Source organism: Carcharhinus amblyrhynchos, chromosome X, assembly GCF_965287045.1.
Source record: "Carcharhinus amblyrhynchos chromosome X, sCarAmb.v2.hapA, whole genome shotgun sequence".
Lineage (NCBI taxonomy): Eukaryota > Metazoa > Chordata > Chondrichthyes > Carcharhiniformes > Carcharhinidae > Carcharhinus > Carcharhinus amblyrhynchos.
Window position 1 is genome coordinate 5,092,473 of NC_137359.1, and position 19,942 is coordinate 5,112,414.

Sequence of the window (19,942 nt, forward strand, 5' to 3'; positions counted from 1 at the left end):
GGTCAATATTTAAAAATTCAGCGACCAGCCTGAACGAGTACACCATTATAGTAACTGACTTCATTAGTAAGTGTGTGGAAGACTATGTGCCAAAGAAGCAAATCTGTGTGTTGCCCAACTGGAAACCATGGACGAACAAGGATATCTACTGCTTGCTGAAGTCCAGGTTTGAGGCGTTCAAGTCAGATGACCCTGAACTGTACAAGAAATCCAGATACAATCTATGGAGGTCTAACAAAGATGCCAAAGGACAGTACTGGACCAAGATAGAGTCCTAGGCTAGTCACACGGACCTCGCTGACTATGGCAAGGTCTGCACAACATAACAGGCTACAAGATGAAGGCATGTAAAATCACCAGCACCAATGCACTCCTCCCTGATGAGAACACATTCTATGCCCATTTTGAGCAAGAGGTCAGCTAGAGCACGTCTTTTGCCCTAGAAGTCTCGGCCAAACCAGTATCCGAGGTCACCATCGCAGACATCAGATCAGCCTTCTCGAAAGTCAACTCACAGAAAGCGACTGGCCTGGATGGAGTACCTGAACAAGCACTCAGGTCCTGTGCAGACCAGCTGGTGGGGGTATTTGCAGATATCTTTAACACCTCTTTTCACCAATCTGAGGTCCCTGTCTGCTTCAAGAAGATCACCATTATTCCTGTATCACAGAACAGCCAGGCAGCGTGACTTAATGGCTATTGCCCTGTGACTCTGACATCCATCATCATGAAGTGCTTCAAAAGGTTAGTCATGGCACAAATCAATTCCAGCCTCCCACTTTGCCTGGATCCACTACAGGTCAGGCTGGATAGACTAGTTGGCATTTTCGACAATAACTTGCTTTTACATCGTGCCTTTATCATAGCAAAACATCCCAAGATGCTTCACGTGAGCGTATTTAACACAATTTACATAAAGAGATATTAGGACAGGTGACCAAAAAGCTTAGTCAAAGAGATATGTTTTAACGAGAGTGTCCCTTTGGGTATATTGCAGGTAAAATCTAATATTGTCGTCAACAGAAACGACAATAGAACATAGAAAAACTACAGCACTAACAGACCCTTCGGCCCACAAGTTGTGCCGAACATATACCTACCTACTAGGCTTATCTATAACCCTCTATCTTACTAAGTCCCATGTACTTATCCAAAAGTCTCTTAAAAGATCCTATCGAATCCACCTCCACCACCACTGCAGCAGCCGATTCCACGCACCCACCACCCTCTGAGTGAAAAACTTACCCCTGACATCTCCTCTGTAACTACTCCCCAGCACCTTAAACCTGTGCCCTCTTGTGGCAGCCATTTCAGCCCTGGGAAAAAGCCTCTGAGAATCTGAGATCAATACCTCTCAAAATCTTATACACCTCTGTCAGGTCACCTCTCATCCTTCGTCTCTCTAAGGAGAAAAGACCGAGCTCTCTCAACCTATCCTCATAAGGCATGCCACCCAATCCAGGCAACATCCTTGTAAATCTCCTCTGCACCCTCTCAATAGCTTCCACATCCTTCCTGTAGTAAGATGACCAGAACTGAGCACAGTACTCCAAGTGGGGTCTGATCAGGGTCTTATACAGCTGCAGCATTATCTCCCAACTCCTAAACTCAATCCCTTGATTAATGAAGGCCAGTACACCATACGCCTTCTTGACCACATCCTCTACCTGCGAAGTGGATTTGAGCGTCCTATGAACTGGACCCCAAGATCCTTCTGATCTTCCACACTGCTAAGAATCTTACCCTTAATATTATATTCCGTCATCCCATTTGACCTGCCAAAATGAACCACCACACACTTGTCTGGGTTGAAGTCCATCTGCCACTTCTCTGCCCAGTCTTGCATCCTATCTATGTCTCATTGCAACTTCTGACATCCCTCCAAACTATCCACAACACCTTCAACCTTTGTGTCATTGGCAAACTTACTAACCCATCCCTCCACTTCCTCATCCAGGTCATTTATTAAAAATCACAAAGAGCAAGGGTCCCAGAACAGATCCCTGGGGCACTCCACTGGTGACAGACCTCCATGCAGAAAAAGACCCATCCACAACCACTCTCTGCCTTCTGTGGGCAAGCCAGTTCTGGATCCACAAAGCAATGTCCCCTTGGATCCCCTGCCCCAACATGGAAAATATAGAGAATGGGATCAGATCAATTATTCCCAGGAACCCATCCAATTACATCTGCTGAAATTGACAAGGTGCTGGTTCAGATTCCGCGGGAAATTTACACGTGGACGACGTCAACGTGCAGCCGCTAAGTTTCAATAGCATAAAGAAGGAGGGGGATAAAATGGCAATAAATATTTAATTTGAAAATATTAAAAATATGAATACTGGAAGGAAGACGTGATTTGAAGTGTGTTGGGAAGAGACTGGGCCGGAGGTACTCTGTGCGTGTTGGGAGGGGGAGGGAGAGTGATCCCTATGTTTTTTTTCTCGTTTGGTGGAGAATCGTATCGCCCAGGGGATGAAGGCAAGGCTCCGGCTGGTTTGAAACGCACACACGTCGGGTTTAGACGTGCGCGGGTTAGGGAATGTGCCGAGAAAAGATGAAAGAGGCCGGCGGGCGGCGCCTGGTGCCGGGGAGGAGCGGGATGGTAGAAAGCGGCTCGGAAGAAGCTATCAGCACCCTCTCCTCTGGATAAGCCGTGGACAATGGGATGTGCTGCTACAATGGCATCGGCGATTTCTTTCGCAGCACCAATTTTACGCCCAATCGAGGAATTTAGCTGCCAGGAATTTTAAATCCATATTTTTAGTTGCAACCGATAATCGACTATTAATTTTTCGGATTTTTTTGTTTTGCATACCATTTAGTGCAAACACCAGATGTAAATGATGTTTAAGTATCACATCCGCATGGTTTTCAATGACCTAAAAGTGCTGGTTTTGATGAGATCTTTCGCAATGCAAAGGAGCGAGCAGGATTTAGAGACGGGCCAGAGGAGAGAAAGAGAAGAGGGAGGAGGAGGAGGACGGCTGGCCGGATCGGGATGCGGTTGGCCTTCGTTCCCCAATTGCTCGTCCCGGGCCGACGAGGATTGTTATGGGGCGGACGGTGCCGGAGCTGGAGGAGGAGAGGAGGAAAAGGAGAGGAATGCATCTCTTCAGACCGGGATAGACTCGGTATCGCTCAACAGCACCGAGAGCCCTTTGTGCAGGATCTGTTTCCAGGGACCAGACCAGGTACAGTGAGCATAAATGCTGAGATAGTACATTCTGCTCACATATTCCCAATGAGGCACGATTCTCATCACCAGGTCTTTGCATCGAGTTGTTAAAGGAATAATAATATAACAGGATTTGTAGATTTTTGAAAATATACATTTATGATAGAAACGTTATCCCTCCCAATGAACTAATTGAGGTGTCTAAAATGATTAAAGGATTTGATAGTTTCTCTACATCTGCCCTTTTTCCTCTGGTGGGGGAACTTCAGAATAAAGAATAATCTCAAAATTAGAGCCAGGACGTCCGTGGGGGTTGAGTGTCAGGAAGCACTTACTCAAAAAATGGGTAGTGGCAATCCGGACCTCTCCCCACCCCCCACCCTACGCCTCGCCAAACAAAACATAACCTGTTCAGGCTGAGTAAAGGCAGATAGGTTTCTGTTGGGTAAGGGATGTGGATCGAACGTAGGTAAATGAGTGAGGGTACAATTCAGTCGTACTCTCGATGAATGGTGGAGCAGCTACGAAGGGCTGAATGGCTCCCTCCTCTTCTGAGGTTACAAGAAGATAGTTTTCATTGCTTTTATTGGTTTGAGTATATCAAAAGGGCTGTAGCCTGAAATCACTGGCGATAGCACTATTGGCATGCCTCTGTTATCAGAAGATGCTGCAAATGCACAGCAGGTCCATCAGCGTCTGAAGAGGAAAGGTGCCTTCATCAGAAATGACATGGTTAGAGTGGAGAGGTCCCTTTTACTGAACTAACCAAAATACATTTGGGGTAAGAGGGGGAAAATGGGCTGATGGTCAAAGAGCCCAGCAGGAAAATGGGGTTGAGGCCTAATGTTATTGGGATTTGATGATGTTGGGAGCACCCACGAGGAAGATCAGATCTTGTTTCTGAAATCTGTGCTGAGATTGAATCTGATTTTGTCTTTTGGTTCAATGAAATTAGGTAGATTATATTGACTGTCTCTTCATTTTTTGCAACAATTTATATCCTAATTAATCCTCCAGTTTGGAAGTGATTGCTCACGAGATTCATGGACTGTTAGCACAGAACCAACACAGAAGGGATGAAAAACTGATTTAAACAGTCTCCCAAATTCCACGGTGCTATTAAGGAAAATTGGTGGCTATATGAAGAATTGAGGTATAAACTTTGCTCTCTGTTTACGGGGTTATGTAAACCATTTGAGAAAATCACTATTTTGGCCATAATTTTCCACAGGGAATAATTTTAACCTAACTTTCCAAGCAGACATAGGATTGGATGGGACGCAGGTTTTTGACTCATCCATTTAGACTGATATTGGGCAGGGTATAAAGCTAGCATTGCATCTAATTCCGTCAGATTATTGACAGTCGGATTAGGTTAAAATTGCTCCCGATTTGACCAAGAATGTGAGCTACTGCCTCTTGGAGTGTAGGTATGAACTGAGATGTTCAGTGATGCTCTGTCACTTTAGCTGCTTAACAACACCATAACCCAAGGAAGTGGTTTTCTGGTGCTAAGGGAACATTTCCTCTTGTTTGCTGTGCCTCAGTGACATTGTGAACGTGGTGGGTAGATTTCTTGTGTGTGCTACTTCTTTTAAAATTGTAAGCACATTAAATGACCAGGAGACATCCACCCCCACCGTGCTCAGCTGCAGTCAGTATTGTGGTGAATGGAACCTTCTTTGATTAAGCTGATTTTATGGAACAGAGCAAATTCAACAATGGTAAATATTAATATCTGATGCTGTCACTCGGGGATGTAGTGAAGCACCGGTGAGAGATTGTCTCTTTGTCCAGTGTTGTGTCTCTGACTTGTGGTTGAAGATTGCATGTAGTGAGAACTTGTGATGGTTCACGCTGGGTGGGGGAGGGGTTAGGGGTTCTGTCACATGTGCACATATGGGGTGTAATAGTGTCATCTGTGGCTTAATGGTACTATTCTTGCCTCTGAGTAAGAGGAAAGTAATGGATTTAAATCCCAGTCTCGAGCTTTAATAAAATAATCCAGGCAGACTGACACTCCTAGTAGAGTGGGAGACAAAAACTTTGGCTGAGGGACTGCTGTACTTTTGGAGGTGCCATGTTTTGAAGGAGTTATTAAACTGTGGCCCTCAACTACTTCATTGGGTGCTATTTTGAAAAAGAACAGTGGTTCTCCTTGTGGCTGAACCAATATTTATCCCTCCATCAATATTTAGAAACCAATTATCTAGTCACTGTTGCTGGGTCAAAACCCTGGAACTGCCTCCCTAACAGCACTGTGGATGTATCTACACCACATGAACTACAGTGGTTCAAGGAGGTGGCTCATCCACCACATTCTCAAGGGGAAATTAGGGATGGGCAACAAATGCTGGGCCGAGCCAGCGACACGCACATTCCCTGAATGAATAAATAAAATCACATCACTGTTTTGGGGGGAGCCTGCTGTGCCCAAATTAGCTGCTGTGTTTCTGACATGATAAGAGTGACTACCCTTCAATCCGATTCATTGGCTGTAAAATGCCTTGGGACATCCTGAAGTTGTGAAAGGTGCTATAGAAATACAAGTCTCTCTTTACAGAAGCCAGTGGCGGAAGACCAAAATGTCTTTTGCCTTACAAGTGAGAGGGTAGAGTGGAGTAACTGAAATCCAAATGAGGACAATATCTGGCTCTTTTCTATGGAGCTGAAATAGACCAATCTTTGATTTGTAGACAAATGCCATATATGTTTAACTTCAGCTATGTTGGATAGCTAGAAAATAAATACACCTCCTTCCATTAAATTCTATTGACTGAGAATGTGAGAATTTTGGGTTCAGAGAAGTTTGTTTCTGATTTCTTGTTATTTGTAGTGAATTTTCATAACATTACATTCCAAGCGCTGTACCTATCATAGGAGGACATTTGGCCCATCCTTTTGAAAGGCTATTCAAATTGTGCCACTTGCTTGCTCTCCCACACTCCCTTTGTCCCTCCCCTCACCCCCCCCACCTCCCATGACCCCAAAATAATGTTTCTTTCAAGACCATGGGCAGGACTTTCCGGCCGCGCCGGCCCCAAAGCCAGAAAATCTCGTCCAAGGTCAACAGAGCTTTGCATGGGCTGTGTCTCGCCTGCTACGATTCCCGTGGTGGGTGGGATGGGAAAATTCCGTAACATGAGTCTGGCAGCGGTTGCAACTCTCAAAATAGCCCTGGACCCCACCAACTTTGCAGTCCCATAGTTGCATTGTATTCTATAGTGTGGTTATTTGCAACTGTTTCATCTGCACACAACTGATTGCAGTTCCTGCTGGTTTTGTGTTTCGCCGGATACATCGCAGTGTTATCTTTGTTTTGAGGACAGGACTGCCATTTAAACAAGTTTTGGTAAATTTTACTTTCCCACATTGGGTGCTGTCAGAATTGGAACCCCTACTGTGCCAGGGCAATAATTCCATTCTCCACACCAGCTATTTTGTGGCTGGTCAGAATGAGATTGCCAGTAAGTGCCACATTAATTTTTTTTCATTTATTCATGGGACATGGGCGTCACCCAAGGACAATTGAGATTCAACCACATTGCTGTGGCTCTGGAGTCACATGAAGGTCAGACCAGGTAAGGACGGCAGATTTCCATCCCTTAAGTGAACCAGATGGGTTTTTCTGACAATTGACAATGGCTTCATGGTCGTCAGTCTTCATTCCAGATTTTTTTTATTGAATTCAAATTCCACCATCTGCCATGGTGGGATTTGAAACCTGGTCCCCAGTTTCTACATTAATAGTTTGGTGAAAATACCAGTAGGCCATCATCTCTCCGTGCTTTAAGTCCATGCACCATAAACTGCTCAAAAGGCATTTTACACAGGACCTGCAGACAGCAGGCAGAGGGGAATTTTCATCTCATCAATCTGGGCTGGTTTAAAACACAAATTCCAGAGGTGTGTGCCAATTGCTTACTGATCATCATGTAGACAGTTTTTAAAAAGCTTACAGAAAGGAATTTGTACATCTGTTGAGGGAAAACCAGATAACTGCATGCGGTACAAAGGAATGGAAGCTTAGTGCCATACTGTTGGGGCAGTGCCAAGGGGACGGAGCCAGAGTTGGCGGGGGGGGGGGGGGGGGCGGTGGCGGATCCATGACAGGGAGCGAGGGAAAGGGAGCTTCACAGGGGTGGGAGGAAGACCACTCTGCAGGGGTGGCGATCAGAGAGGGAGATGAAATAGGGATGGGAAGATGCTTGTAGAGCATAAATGCAAAGGATAAACCAGTTGGACAAAATAGCCATCTTTTGCATGGTCTGCAGAATTCGATGGTCATTCTTCTATTAACCCCTGCCCCCTGCTGCCGATCACCCCTGTCTGAAGAGTTACCCCCCTGCTGATTGCTCCTGTCCGCAGAGATTCCCCCATTCACCCAAGGACTTCAACCTCCTGTAGAATTGGAGAGCCTCTTCTATACAGATTTTCTGTATTTATCTCTCCCTGATTGCCAGTGCTGGCTGTTGGAGACTTAGGGTGCAATCTTATGAAAAAATTACGAGTACCGAACAAGTGAGAAACCAGAGGAAAATCGTATTGATTTTTTGGCCAAGCTGCAAGTTGCAATCTTGTGGCACTTAGTGCAAAAAAAAGAGCCAGGATGTGAGCCAGAGCTCACCAGAGAAGCCAGCTGCTGAGTTCTTGGGGCACCATTGCGTAGGCGCTCTGATCTTCCAATGTACTGGGACATCTCCTGTACACCCCCCCAACCTGCCCCACGACATCGCCCCCTTCTCTACCTCACCGATTGCCCCCTGTGCTGGTCTCTCCACCCCCCACCCCCAACCACGCACGGACATTGGACCATCCCCCCCACCCCGGCTGATTGCCACCCCTGCAGAGTTCCCTCCCACCTCGATCGCCACCCCTGCAGAGTTCCCTCCCACCCCGATTGCCACCCCTGCAGAGTGCCCTCCCATCCCGATCGCCACCCCTGCAGAGTTCCCTCCCACCCCGATTGCCACCCCTGCAGAGTGCCCTCCCATCCCGATCACCACCCCTGCAGAGTTCCCTCCCACCCCGATTGCCACCCCTGCAGAGTGCCCTCCCATCCCGATCACCACCCCTGCAGAGTTCCCTCCCACCCCGATTGCCACCCCTGCAGAGTGCCCTCCCATCCCGAACACCACCCCTGCAGACTTCCCCTGTCGATCGCTCCCCCCGTCTGCAGAGTTCTCCTCTTGCCCCCCCGCTCTGATCGCCACCCCTGCAGAGTTCCCTCCCTCCCACCCACCCCTGTGAAGCTGCCCTTCCCTCACTCTGTCATGGATTCACATTCCCCCCACCCCCCACCCCCCCCCGGCTCTGTCCCTTTGGCACTGCCCCAACAAAGTCATGGTCCCTGGTGGGTGGGCACTGCCAGGGTGCCAGGCACTGCCAGGCTGGCAGTGCCCCATGGGCACTACCTGGCCCTGGCTCCCAACCACCCGGGGGGTTCAATGGCCTCCAATCCCGCCAGTGAGGCCATTACATCTGGTCTCTGTCAGTGGAAGCCATCCGTGATTCTTGCCGGTGAGAACCTCGACTGGTGAGTAGGTAAATTGAAGTGAGCCTGGACAACAGCGAATGGGACTTGCTCATGACATTTAAATTATGTTATTAATATGTCTGATTTCACAGGCAAAACAGGGCCAGTACGATTGAGGAGGCAAAAAACCAGGCACATTTTTTTGCCTCTCACCCGATTGTATCACCTCACCTCGCTGAAAGTCGGATGGGATGAGGTCGTAAGATTGTGTCCATAGTCTGACTCTGAATCCAGCCAACTCAGGGAAACAGTTCCTTTTTTTTGAAGGAAAGTACGATCTTGCATTTGTATAGTGCCTTTCATGAGCCCAGAGCATTCCAAAGTGCTTCACAGCTAAGTGTAAGTTTCAAACATAATCACTGTTTTAATGTAGGAGCCACAGCAGCCAATTTGTCTTTGAGATAATGTTTTAGCAATGTTATTTGTGGGATAAATATTGCCTGGGGCACAAGGGAGAATGCCCAAGCTCTTCTTTGAACAGTGTCACAGGACTTTTTACAACCACCGGACAACAAACAGGGCCTCAGTTTAATGTCTCATCTGAAAGACAACACTGAAGGTGCAGCACTCTTTTAAGACTGCATCAGATTATCAGTCTAAATTTTGTGCTCTAGTCTCTGGAATAGGATTTACACCCTCCTTCTGACTTTGAAATGAGAGTGTTACCAACTGAGCCACAACTAATGTTTGAAAGGAAAGTAATTGATTGGCACTTTGTCTGATAGTTGAATGAAGTATTGTGATACTGAGCCCGATTAAAACAGTGAAGCTCCACATTTGATTTTTGATCTGTTCTCACCTTACAGCATTAAGGTGGGGAATAATCAGCCTACAGCCTGATCATTATTTTGTGACTTGAATATAGAAGTTTGTGACAAAGATCAGGCTAATCTGTGATGCCATCTACAGTCAAATAGCCCAATGATGTGGGGCAAAGCTTCCCACTATGAAAGGAGTAGTAGATTGGCCACCAGTTATCCTCTCCCTGCAATAGATTTTTTTTGATTGAAACCAATAGACAGTGATTGGGTTGTGTTTGTAACAGCCACTTGATCCATAACCACCCACTTTACATCCCTGTCCAAGTTGAAAGCTTTTCCCGCTCTGATGAGGCTCATAGAGGAAAAATGACAATGTACCAGAAGGCAATGATGAAAATATCCCTGATATGTCAATGCTTTTAGGATGTGGAGGAGAGGGCAGAAAGTGAAATGATGACTGCAATTTATACACATAAGTGTCACTCATTCTGCTGCTTGTCTTTTAACAGAAATGCCAAAAACTGGAGATTGGTTAGTGACAATGCTGTAAATGTTATGTAAACTGTGTAATTGTTCTTGTGCACATGTGTAAATCTGTGAGTTTTATATAACGTAAAATTGGCTGTGTAACTTCCTTCAAGCTTTCTAAATACACTCGTTCACTACTCTACTGTTTAACATCAATCTCTTCTAATCCTGTTTTTCAGTCCCCTTTCGTATTTTCTACCTTTTCCCTTCGTTTTCCTTTTCCTGTCAATTCTTCTGGCTGTCTTGGCTTTTTCTTATCTCCAGTTAGCAGTGCAGCTGTTCTTAAAACACAGACAAGAAAGGAATTGGCTCCAAATGATAAGATGCTTTTGCATTCCTTGTCAAAGTGTGGGGGTGGTGGGTGAGACTTAAGCCGCCTCGAATGCTGTTCTTACGTTGCTAAACTGCTTGAAGGAATGGAATTGGAAATATTGCCCAACTGACTGTCTCATATTGGGTATGGTGGGGGGCAGTTTCACAAATTCAACTGCACCTGTGCAAAAGCTTTCAAGTGCATGTGTTTTTCACCTCAGCAACCTGTATTTCTGCAGCACCTTTACCAAGATGCTTCACAGGAGCATTATCAAACAGAATTTGACAGTCACATAAGGAACATCTTAAAGGCAGAATTAGAGATTTAGGAATTGAATTCCAGTGCTTGGGGTCATCAATGGTGGAGCGATTTAAATTTAGGATGGTCAAGAGGCTGGAATTGGAGGAGTACAGATATCTTGATGCATACTAAAGTTGGAGGAGCTTAGAGAGATAGGGAGGGGGTGAGGACCACGGAGGGAGGGGAATTTTAAAATCAAGGTGTTACTGGATTTTGCATTTGGCAGTTAGACCTTCACCAATGACTCGGCAACCAACAAAAAAACAGGCGTCACAAACCAGAATGTGGGTGGAGAAAAGATAATAGACTCTACTATGGACAGCCAGCATTATATTGCACTGTTTTCCATAAAATTCCACCCCTCCCCGCCCCCATCCCTGCCACCACTATTAGCAAGACCTTTTATATTTCAAAATGGGTGGATGTTGAGTGTGTGTGTGTGCATTGGGGGGGTGGTGGCAATTGGATGTATGGATAACTGAATCTTCCACAAAGATTTCAGGAAAGTAACCTTAAATGGCCTTAGGAGTGATGGGGTGATGTCAGGAAGTGCTTCTTAACAGTCAAGGGAGTGAAAATCTGGAACACTTACCCACTCCCCTTTAGGAAATGTAGGGATTGGTTGAAAATATTAAAACTAAGTGGTAGATTCTTGTTAGGCAAGGATATTAAAGTTATGGAACCAAAATGGAACTAAAATACAGATCAACCACAATTTGACAAACCTTGTGGAGCAGGCTCGAAGAGGAACTGAATTACTTCCTCTTGTTCTTACGTAACAGGCTGGAGGGGTGATGGGGCTGAATGGCCTCTTCCTGTACTTGTGTAAACCACTATCATCATTGTCCAAGTTGAGTTTTTTTCTTTTAAATCTGATTTTGAAAAGCTGAACACGTAACTCACCTATATCTGTGTGGTCTTTAAGAATGGTTTAATTGCACCTAACAAATGAATTAATGAAAATACAGTTACGTAGGTGAAAATTCATAAAATGCCTGAATTAAGAAAAGATTGAATTTTTTGAAGATACTATCAGTAATCGTCAGAAAATCAAAAGGAATTGTCTGTTATTTCTCTTGGTGTATAATTACAGACAATTTAGCAGTGATTGCAATTGGAGCAGTTTGAAATGCGATCAAACATTTGTTGAGGGAAATTCAAGCTTTTTTTTGGATATTAAACAGAGGCCTCCATCTGTTCTCCTGGGTGGTCATAAAATATCCCGTGGCACTATTTCACAGAGGAACAAGACATTCCCCTGGTGTCATGACCAATATTCATCCTTCCGTCAGCATTGATCAAGACCAGATAAGGGCGTATAGCTGATGGCCAACTTCGAGCAGGCTCCTGGACCAGGAGGTCACACGTTTGACAAGGGTTGGGCCTCAGGACTGATTGTAATCATTTGTGTGAACTGCCAGTGGCTCCAGAGGCAACTTATCTGTGCAGTCTGATCCAATTTAAGGCCGTCTGCCTCATCAGTGGCAGATTCCTCTCACTTCAATGTCTTTTTGAGGGCTTAGAGTAACTGGGGTCAGAATTGGGGGGCAGTGGGATAGGATCTGACTATTTTGCATTGGCTATTCTCACCAATCTGGTAGGGTTGCCAACTGTGGTTAAATGTATTCCTGGAGGTTTCATCACCTGACTTGTCTCATACTCCAGCCTTTCGTTGGCCAATACATGCATCTTTGTGACGCATTGCCTTCCTATACCAATTGGAAACTTATTTTCCAATTAGATAATGTTTGACTGTCAGCCAAACAGCCATTCCTCCTCCCCCCATTTCCAATATTTCTATGTAAAGAGAAATGTTCAAAGCAGATGATTCAAAAAATCTCCAATTTTTAAAAATGTCCATATATTTCTCCAGGATTGCACAGCTGTATCCTAGAAATTGATCTTCAATTCCTGGAGACTCCAGGCCCATCCTGGAGGGTTGGCAATCCTTCAGTTTGGGTGTAACTTGGGGAAATGGAGGTTTGACTGAGAGGGAAAAGAGGTGCTGGCAGGCTGCATTGGTGAGTAATCAATAGGTCTAGTTTGAAAGATTTTTACTGGGTATAAATTGGTCTTGTTTTCAGGCCAGGAGGTCTATAAATTGTGTTTCTAGGATTGTCTTGTCTATTACACAATCCAGAAGGCCCCTTTCAACAATCCAGACGCCTGGATGGTGGCAACTTGCTGATGCAACAGAAAGCCCAGTGTGGGGAGACCATCTTGCCCACCTGCCTTATTGTGGGCTTTCAGTGGCACAAATAAAGATTCCACCTGTCCAGGCCAATGTAGAAATTCACCTCAGCAGCTCCATGAGACAGAGATCTGACCCAGAATTTTCTGGCCATTCACTTCCCGTCGTTGCAAGCATTCACTGCATTGGGATCAGAAAATCCTGCCAGCATGAACAGAAGGAAAATTCTGCCCCTGTTGTTTCTGGGTCCCATCGGATTTTTGTCCCCCCACCATTCAAGGATTTCTGTTGCCTTTTTCTTTATTCTTTCATGGAATGTGGGCATTGCTGGCAAAGCCAGCATTTATTGCCCATCCCTAATTGACTGGTATAGAGGGATATGGGCCAAACACAGGCAATTGGGACTAGGTTAATGGTAACATCTGGGCAGCATGGACAAGTTGGGCTCAAGGGCCTGTTTCCATGCTGTAAACCTCTCTGATTCTATAACTTTGAGCTGGGCCATTTCATTAACTGCTAGGCAGTTAAGAGTCAACCATATTGCTGTGGGGGGCCCTGTGGAGGTGTTGAGAGGCTCTTGTGGGTGGGGGGGTGTGGGCTTCCAGCTTGGAGGTCTCTATAGGAGGAGGGCTAGAAAGGTGAGAGGGAAATCTCAGTAAGGGAGCTCCATGGAGGGGTTTACAGCCTGTGGAGGAGAGGTTGTAGGGGTGGGGGATCTGGAAAGGTTGCATGGGGGGCTGTCTGGGATGGGTGAGGGACCGAAGGGGTGAAGAGCTCTGTGGGGGTTAGAGGGGTGAAGAGCTCTGTTGGGGGGGGGGGCAGTGGAGGGGTGAGGGCTTCTGGGAGTTAGGAGTTGGCTCTCTGCTGGAGGAGTTCAGGGCGTTCTCTGGGGAAGTGGATGGTGGGATGCGATTGGAGGTGTTGGTTCGGGGGGGCTCTGGGGGGTAGAGGGCTTGGAGGTCTATGGGATGGGGTTTTGACAAGTGGTGGTGGAGAGTGTTGGTGGGTGTGGTTGGGTTGTGGGGTGCAGGGGACATTAGGGGGCTCTGTGGGGGTTAGAAGAATGGTGGGTGTTGTGGGGTATGAGGAGTGGGGAAGGTTGTCACATTATTTTTGCCATTGGAGTTTCATTCATGTCATTTTATCCATTTTGGCTGTAAATTCACAGTATATAAACAATTTGTGTGACAGCTTATGGGGAAAGGCAAAAAAATCCAGTTCTTGAGTTAAGGTCATGCTGAATTTACGTGCCATGTATCAATCTTCTCCTGAGCTGTTGGTGGATGTCTAAGTGACAAATCCTGGGGATTATATCATTAGCATAAAAAGGAAAGGTGCCAGTTATGGTATGTTGTGGGTTGTTGCCAGAGAAGTCAGAAAAATATGGTTGTATTGTCTACGAGATGTTTTGTAAATGTGGTGATTTATTTGTAGGCACTTTGCTAATATTGGATGATTGCTCTGATTAATTATCCACAGAGAATCAGCACTGGGCCTCCAATTTCACCATTGCTACAGTCATTCTGCCTACTTTATTCAGATGTAATGAAAGAAAGACATTTATACAGCACCTTTCACAAAGACTCAAATCGATTTACAGCCAATTAAACGCTTATGAGTTGTAGTCATTAGCATAATGTAGTAAATGTTATCAAATGGCAGAGCAGGCATGAGGGGCCAAATGTCTTCTGCTTGTAATATGTATGTTCATATGTCATTCTGGATGGGTGAGATGAGCTGAGCTAGATGACCTTTGTCACTCATAATTATCTTGCAAACAGAGAGTGGAATCAAGGCTGGAGTTCAGTTTATTTTGTTCCTAATGAAAGTTTACTGGGAGCAAGCTTTGTGGGGTGAAATTACCAGGATAGGAGTGCATAATGGGTTCCTAGTGAATCAGTAACCTGTTTGAAACTGCACATGATTCTCAAGAGTATTTTCCATTGATTTCAATCTTGTCCTTTTGTCGACTTGCCTATTATCCCAGTCTACCATGGTGCTTTTATGAATTTTTTTGAGGAATGAAATATTGTGATAAATTGTATTGCATAGTAGACATTGAAATTATATTGTAATGAGAAGGAGTGATTAACAGAGTCTTCAGACTTGCCGTTCAAAAAAGCACAGATACAATTGTCTTTGCCTCTGGCCTCTTAAATGTTTTGTCGCACCAATATACCTAAGGGCTCCAACACTTCTCCCTGACAGTGAAGACCTTTGTTGTTCAATTATTCCACTTTGCCACTTGGGAGTCATTTGATCTTTCTACCCTGAGATTACTGATAAACTAGAATCTAATTCTAACCCCTTGTATGAAATAATTACATTGAAAAGTATCATGCGCCCAGGCAGGAGATAGTCTTCTACAGAATGGAAAAGATCTTGTGCACTACTGAATTCCCCAAGATGAATTTCCTGTCATTATGTTCATATGGTGTAACGTGCAGAACATGTTATTTTACTGGCAAATTAACAATATTGCACAATGCTGAGAAAATTAAATTTGTACTCGGGCTTAATAGAGTGGGAGCACCTATAGGATGCACACAAACTAACAATACATTAATATTAAGAGCTGAAATTATATAATGACTCATGCTGCATATATATTCAGCATGTTGGCAACTGGATATTTGTATCCACTTGCCAACAATGGGCCTTATCATTTTACAAGTACCTTGCTGTGATTAGTGAAGCTTGAAAGGAGAAAAAATACCATGCATGATTTGGTGAGAATGGGGAATAAGGGGCCTGGAAAAAGAAGCACCAGTTGTCCATGATTTCTCTCCTTGACCCTGCCAGCATCCTAACCATCACCAAATCCCATTCCTCTGTCATCCCTGTGTTGACCTACATTGGCTCCAGGTTAAGCAGCACCTTGATTTTAAAACTTATATCCTTGTTTCCAAATCTCACCATTTCCCTTGCCCCTCCGTATCTCAACAACTGATTCCCCAAAGCCTGTTCACAATCTACAAGGCAAAAGTCAGGAGTATAATGGAATACTCCCCTTGCCTGGGTGAGTACAGTTCCGGCAACGTTCAAGCTCAACACTATCCAGGACAAAGCAGCCCCGCTTGATTGGCAGCCCTTCCACAAACTTTCACACCCTCCATCATCAATGCACAATAGCAGCATGGCAGCAACTCACCAAAGCTCTTTCGGCAGCACCTTCCAGACCCAGTACCACTATCATCTAGAAAGACAAGGACGGCAGACACATAGGAACACCATCGCCTGCAAGTTCCCCTCCAAGCCACTCACCATCCTGACTTGGAAATATTCCTTCACTGTTGCTGGGCCAAAATCCAGGCACTCCCTTCCTAATAGTACCGTGGGTGTACCTACCTGGACTGCAGCGGTTCAAGAAGGCAGCTCACCACCACCTTCCCAACAACAATTCGGGATGGGCAGTAAATGTTTGCCTAGCCAGTGAAACCCACATCCTTTGAGTGAATTAAAAACTTCTCGCCATAAAACCCTACAAAATATCTATGCAACTCCAATTCTGGCCTCTTGCACATACTTGATTTTAATTGCTCCACTATTAGCAGCTATGCTTTCTGCTGCCAATCTTTTTGGCAAATCAATTCAACTAAATCAAATAAACTGAGGGACAAAGTAAAAGGGGCAGCCCCCAAAAAGAAGGGAACCGCCGGAAACAAAAAACAAAGTGGAAAGGAAACTGAAACATGAAATTGAAATGTGGTTAAAGGGGTCGATAATACACCCCAGTCCCTGCAGTGCCCAAAGAGCATGGAAGGCCTTGATGGTTCCCTCGGACACTGCATGCTCCCTCTCCAGGGATACCTGGCCATGAATGTAGCCACAGTGGATGGGCAAACAGTCAGGCTGGATGAACCCCCCCTCAGTCGCCCACTGCCTGGACCTGTTTATGGTGAGTCTGCACAGTAAGAAGTCTCACAACATCAGGTTAAAATCCAACAGGTTTATTTGGTAGCACAAGCTTTCGGAGTGTCGCTCCAGAAGCTTGTGCTACCAAATAAATCTGTTTGGCTTTAACCTGGTCTTGAGACTTCTTATTGTGCTTACTCCAGTCCAACAACGGCATCTCCACATTATGGTGAGTCTGGCCAGGCCCAGGAGCAGGTTCATGAGGAGGTCTTCTGCTCCTCCCCCTCTCCCCCCAACCCCCATCTCCATCCCAGGTGCCCATAGATCTGGTACATGGAACTGAAGTGCAAACAAAACAATAGTAATAGGTTTTTGAGATAACTAAAAAAGGAGTGCAGCCTATAATGCTTTCTGCTGTCTGGGCCTAAAGCTCTGGAATTCCCTCTCTAGACCACTCCACCTTCCTACCTGCTCGTTTTAAGTTGCTCTGTAAAACCAACCTCTATGACCAAGCTTATATTTGGTATCTTTATGTTTAGTATCTTTCTTCTGAAGCACTTTGGGACATTTTGCTACATTAAAGGTGCAGGTTGTTGCTTAGCAACACCAAGCTCTCCAGTACCCTATCCAAGTGGTCATCCTTCAGTTGCAGCTTTGGTCTGTTAATGGGCAAATTAACAGCCAGCAAACTGCTTTGTTGATCATGTTTGTAAAATATTGCAACGCGCTGACGGAAATGGCGTGCAAGTGATGATGCCATCGCCACAAAAACATGGGGTCCTTCTGTTCTCCTCCCCTTGGCTGCAGAAACAGCAGCTTCAGATTGCGCTGTTGATTGATCCGTTTTGAGTGCTACATTTCTTCTCTTGTCATTCACCTAGAAAATGCTGTCTGTCGCCAAACAGTTGTCAAGATGATTTTCTGATAGGTAGCAGCTCAGTGCTTCATCTGTAACTGTGTTTTTTCCAAGGGATTCCAGTTTTGTTACTTTTGCTTTTATTGATTTGGTGAGCTGGAAAGGCAGCACTGCAGAATTAAATATAGATTTTTTTCCTACTGCTCATGGAGCACTTTGTTCAAACCTCCTGCATGCTGGGCTAAGTTGAGAAAGTATCTCGTAACCAAGACCTGATGCTCTCTGACCTCTGGTGTGTTTTCTGGGTCCACTATGTAGGATGTGATAGAATCGAGACAAAGGCTTGAATGAAATTTGCCTCCTTCAGTCCAAGTCAGAATGGATATGATCTCATGTTACACAGCACACCTCCAATTTCCCTAGTTTGCAGCATCAATAGACTGAAAATATGAATGTACAGTGGAGAAGAATGTTTCACTGTATCAGTTCAGTGGGAGGGTGATGTTTCACTGGACATCCATGCAGGAGCACTTGTTCGCTGGACTTGCAGTCGCACGAACTCTGAAAGATTCCCCTGCCACCCCAGACAAACTGTACCACTTCCCCATCACCACACCAACTCAAATATCGGCTAATTCAACACAGGGCTGAGGTCTAAGCTTGGGATCTTCTGACTGTATGTGAATTAGCTATATAGTGGCTGCTGAATTTACTCGCTGAACAAGCAGGGGTGGGGAGTGTGTGTGGCAGGTTTAACACAGCCACTGGCAGCAGACAAGAGGGATCCTCTTTCCATTTTTAATGTCACTACTTCACAAAGCTGACAGCCAGAGAGAAACATTCAGCACGGTGCACTGCACTCTGTAAGGGAATGACAGCAATAATATTTCAAGTACACGAAGGTCAGCTCCAGACTTGGGCAGAAATCCAGTGGTGGTGGAAAACCTCAGGCTGGGGTGGAGAGGGGACAGTGACAGGGGACAATGACAAGGTGTGCTTGTATAGCACCTTTAACAGAGTAAACACAATTTGATGCCGAGACACCTAAGGAACTACTGGTGCAGGTGAACAAAGTTTAGTCAAAGAAGTAAGTTATTAGCAGGGAGAAGATTCTAAATCATGGGGCCTAAGCAGCTGAAGGCATAGCTGTCAATGGTGGAGCGATTATAAAACTAGGGATGCTCAAAACATCTGAATTACGGAAGCACAGATCTCTCAGAGGGTCACAGGAGCTGGAGAAGCTTACTGGGATGAGGGCAGGAAAAGGTTTGCAGATGAGGATGAGAGTTTATAAATCAAGGTGCTGCTGGACTGGGAGCCACTGTAGGTCATTGTGCACAGGGGGTAATAGTTGAACGAGGCTTGGTGCAAATTGGAATACAGGCGCAGAGTCTTGGATGACCTCAGGTTTATGGAGGGTGGAAGATGTGTGGCCGGTCAGAAGAATGTTTAAATAGTTAAGTCTGGAGATGACAGAAGCAATGTGCAGGTGGAACAAACAGTTAAAACCCAGCTCAGCGCTGAATAACTAAGCTGTGTTTGATTTTTGCTCATTGCTTTACCTCTACTTATTTTCCAGTTTATTGCCATCTTTTTTTCAATCGTAATGACTCATACTCGAACAATGTGCTGCAGTCAATTTGTGCACAGCAAGCTCCCATAAACACAGCAGTGTGAATATGACCAAATAATTTGTTTCTAATAATATTGGTTGAGGGATAAATATTGGCCCAGGACACAAGGGAGAACTGTTCAAAACAATGCTAGGGGATCTTTCTCGATCTGAGAAGGCAGATGGAGGCCTCAGTTTAATATCTCATCCAAAAGACGCCCCTATGATAGTGCAGCAGTCCCTTAATACTGTACTGGAGTATCTGACTGGATTGATGTGCTCTAGTTTCTGAGTCAGAAAATTCAAGCACCATTCCAGAGGTGAGATAGGGGTCATGGGTAGAGAGGTGGACTGGTGGTGTTGAGATGGCAGCGTGGGCTCGTTGGGCCGAAGGGCCTGTTTCCCGGGCTGATTTTGTTCTTTGTTCTTTGAGTCTGTGAGGTGACTCACTAAGCCCTAGCTAATTTGATGAAAGCTCCCAGCGCCATGTGGCTGGAAACCCAACTTTCCAATTCTAGAGAACAAAAGAAGCAGAAATAATTCATGGTGAGACATCTGGTTCTAATGGGCAGGGTAGTGGGGAAGTTTCACCACCAGAACAACTGCAGGTCATGCGACATTTGATGCACATTTGACCTCTCCAGCTCAGGCAGCTTGTCACTGCACTCATTGCAAGATGGTCCATCTACTTACTGTGTGGCTCTGTTCTGTGTCGAGTGTGAAATGGTCCTGGTTGTTGTCTTTATGTTTTCAAATGGCTAGGAATACAGTAGATTACAGGTCTTATTTTATTCCATTGGCCTGCTTTTGGC

At 45.3% G+C, this 19,942-nt stretch overlaps 1 protein-coding gene across 1 annotated transcript in view; it reads left to right on the forward strand.

The window, feature by feature from the left end:
- Positions 1 to 2,629: 2,629 nt before the first annotated feature.
- marchf9 (membrane-associated ring finger (C3HC4) 9) overlaps positions 2,630 to 19,942 on the forward strand; it is a 44,415-nt gene continuing 27,102 nt past the window's right edge. The window contains exon 1 of the mRNA XM_080217956.1: positions 2,630 to 3,194. Coding sequence (XP_080074082.1) covers positions 2,844 to 3,194 — 351 coding nt within the window. The 5' untranslated portion in view covers positions 2,630 to 2,843. The remainder of the gene's footprint in view (positions 3,195 to 19,942) is intronic.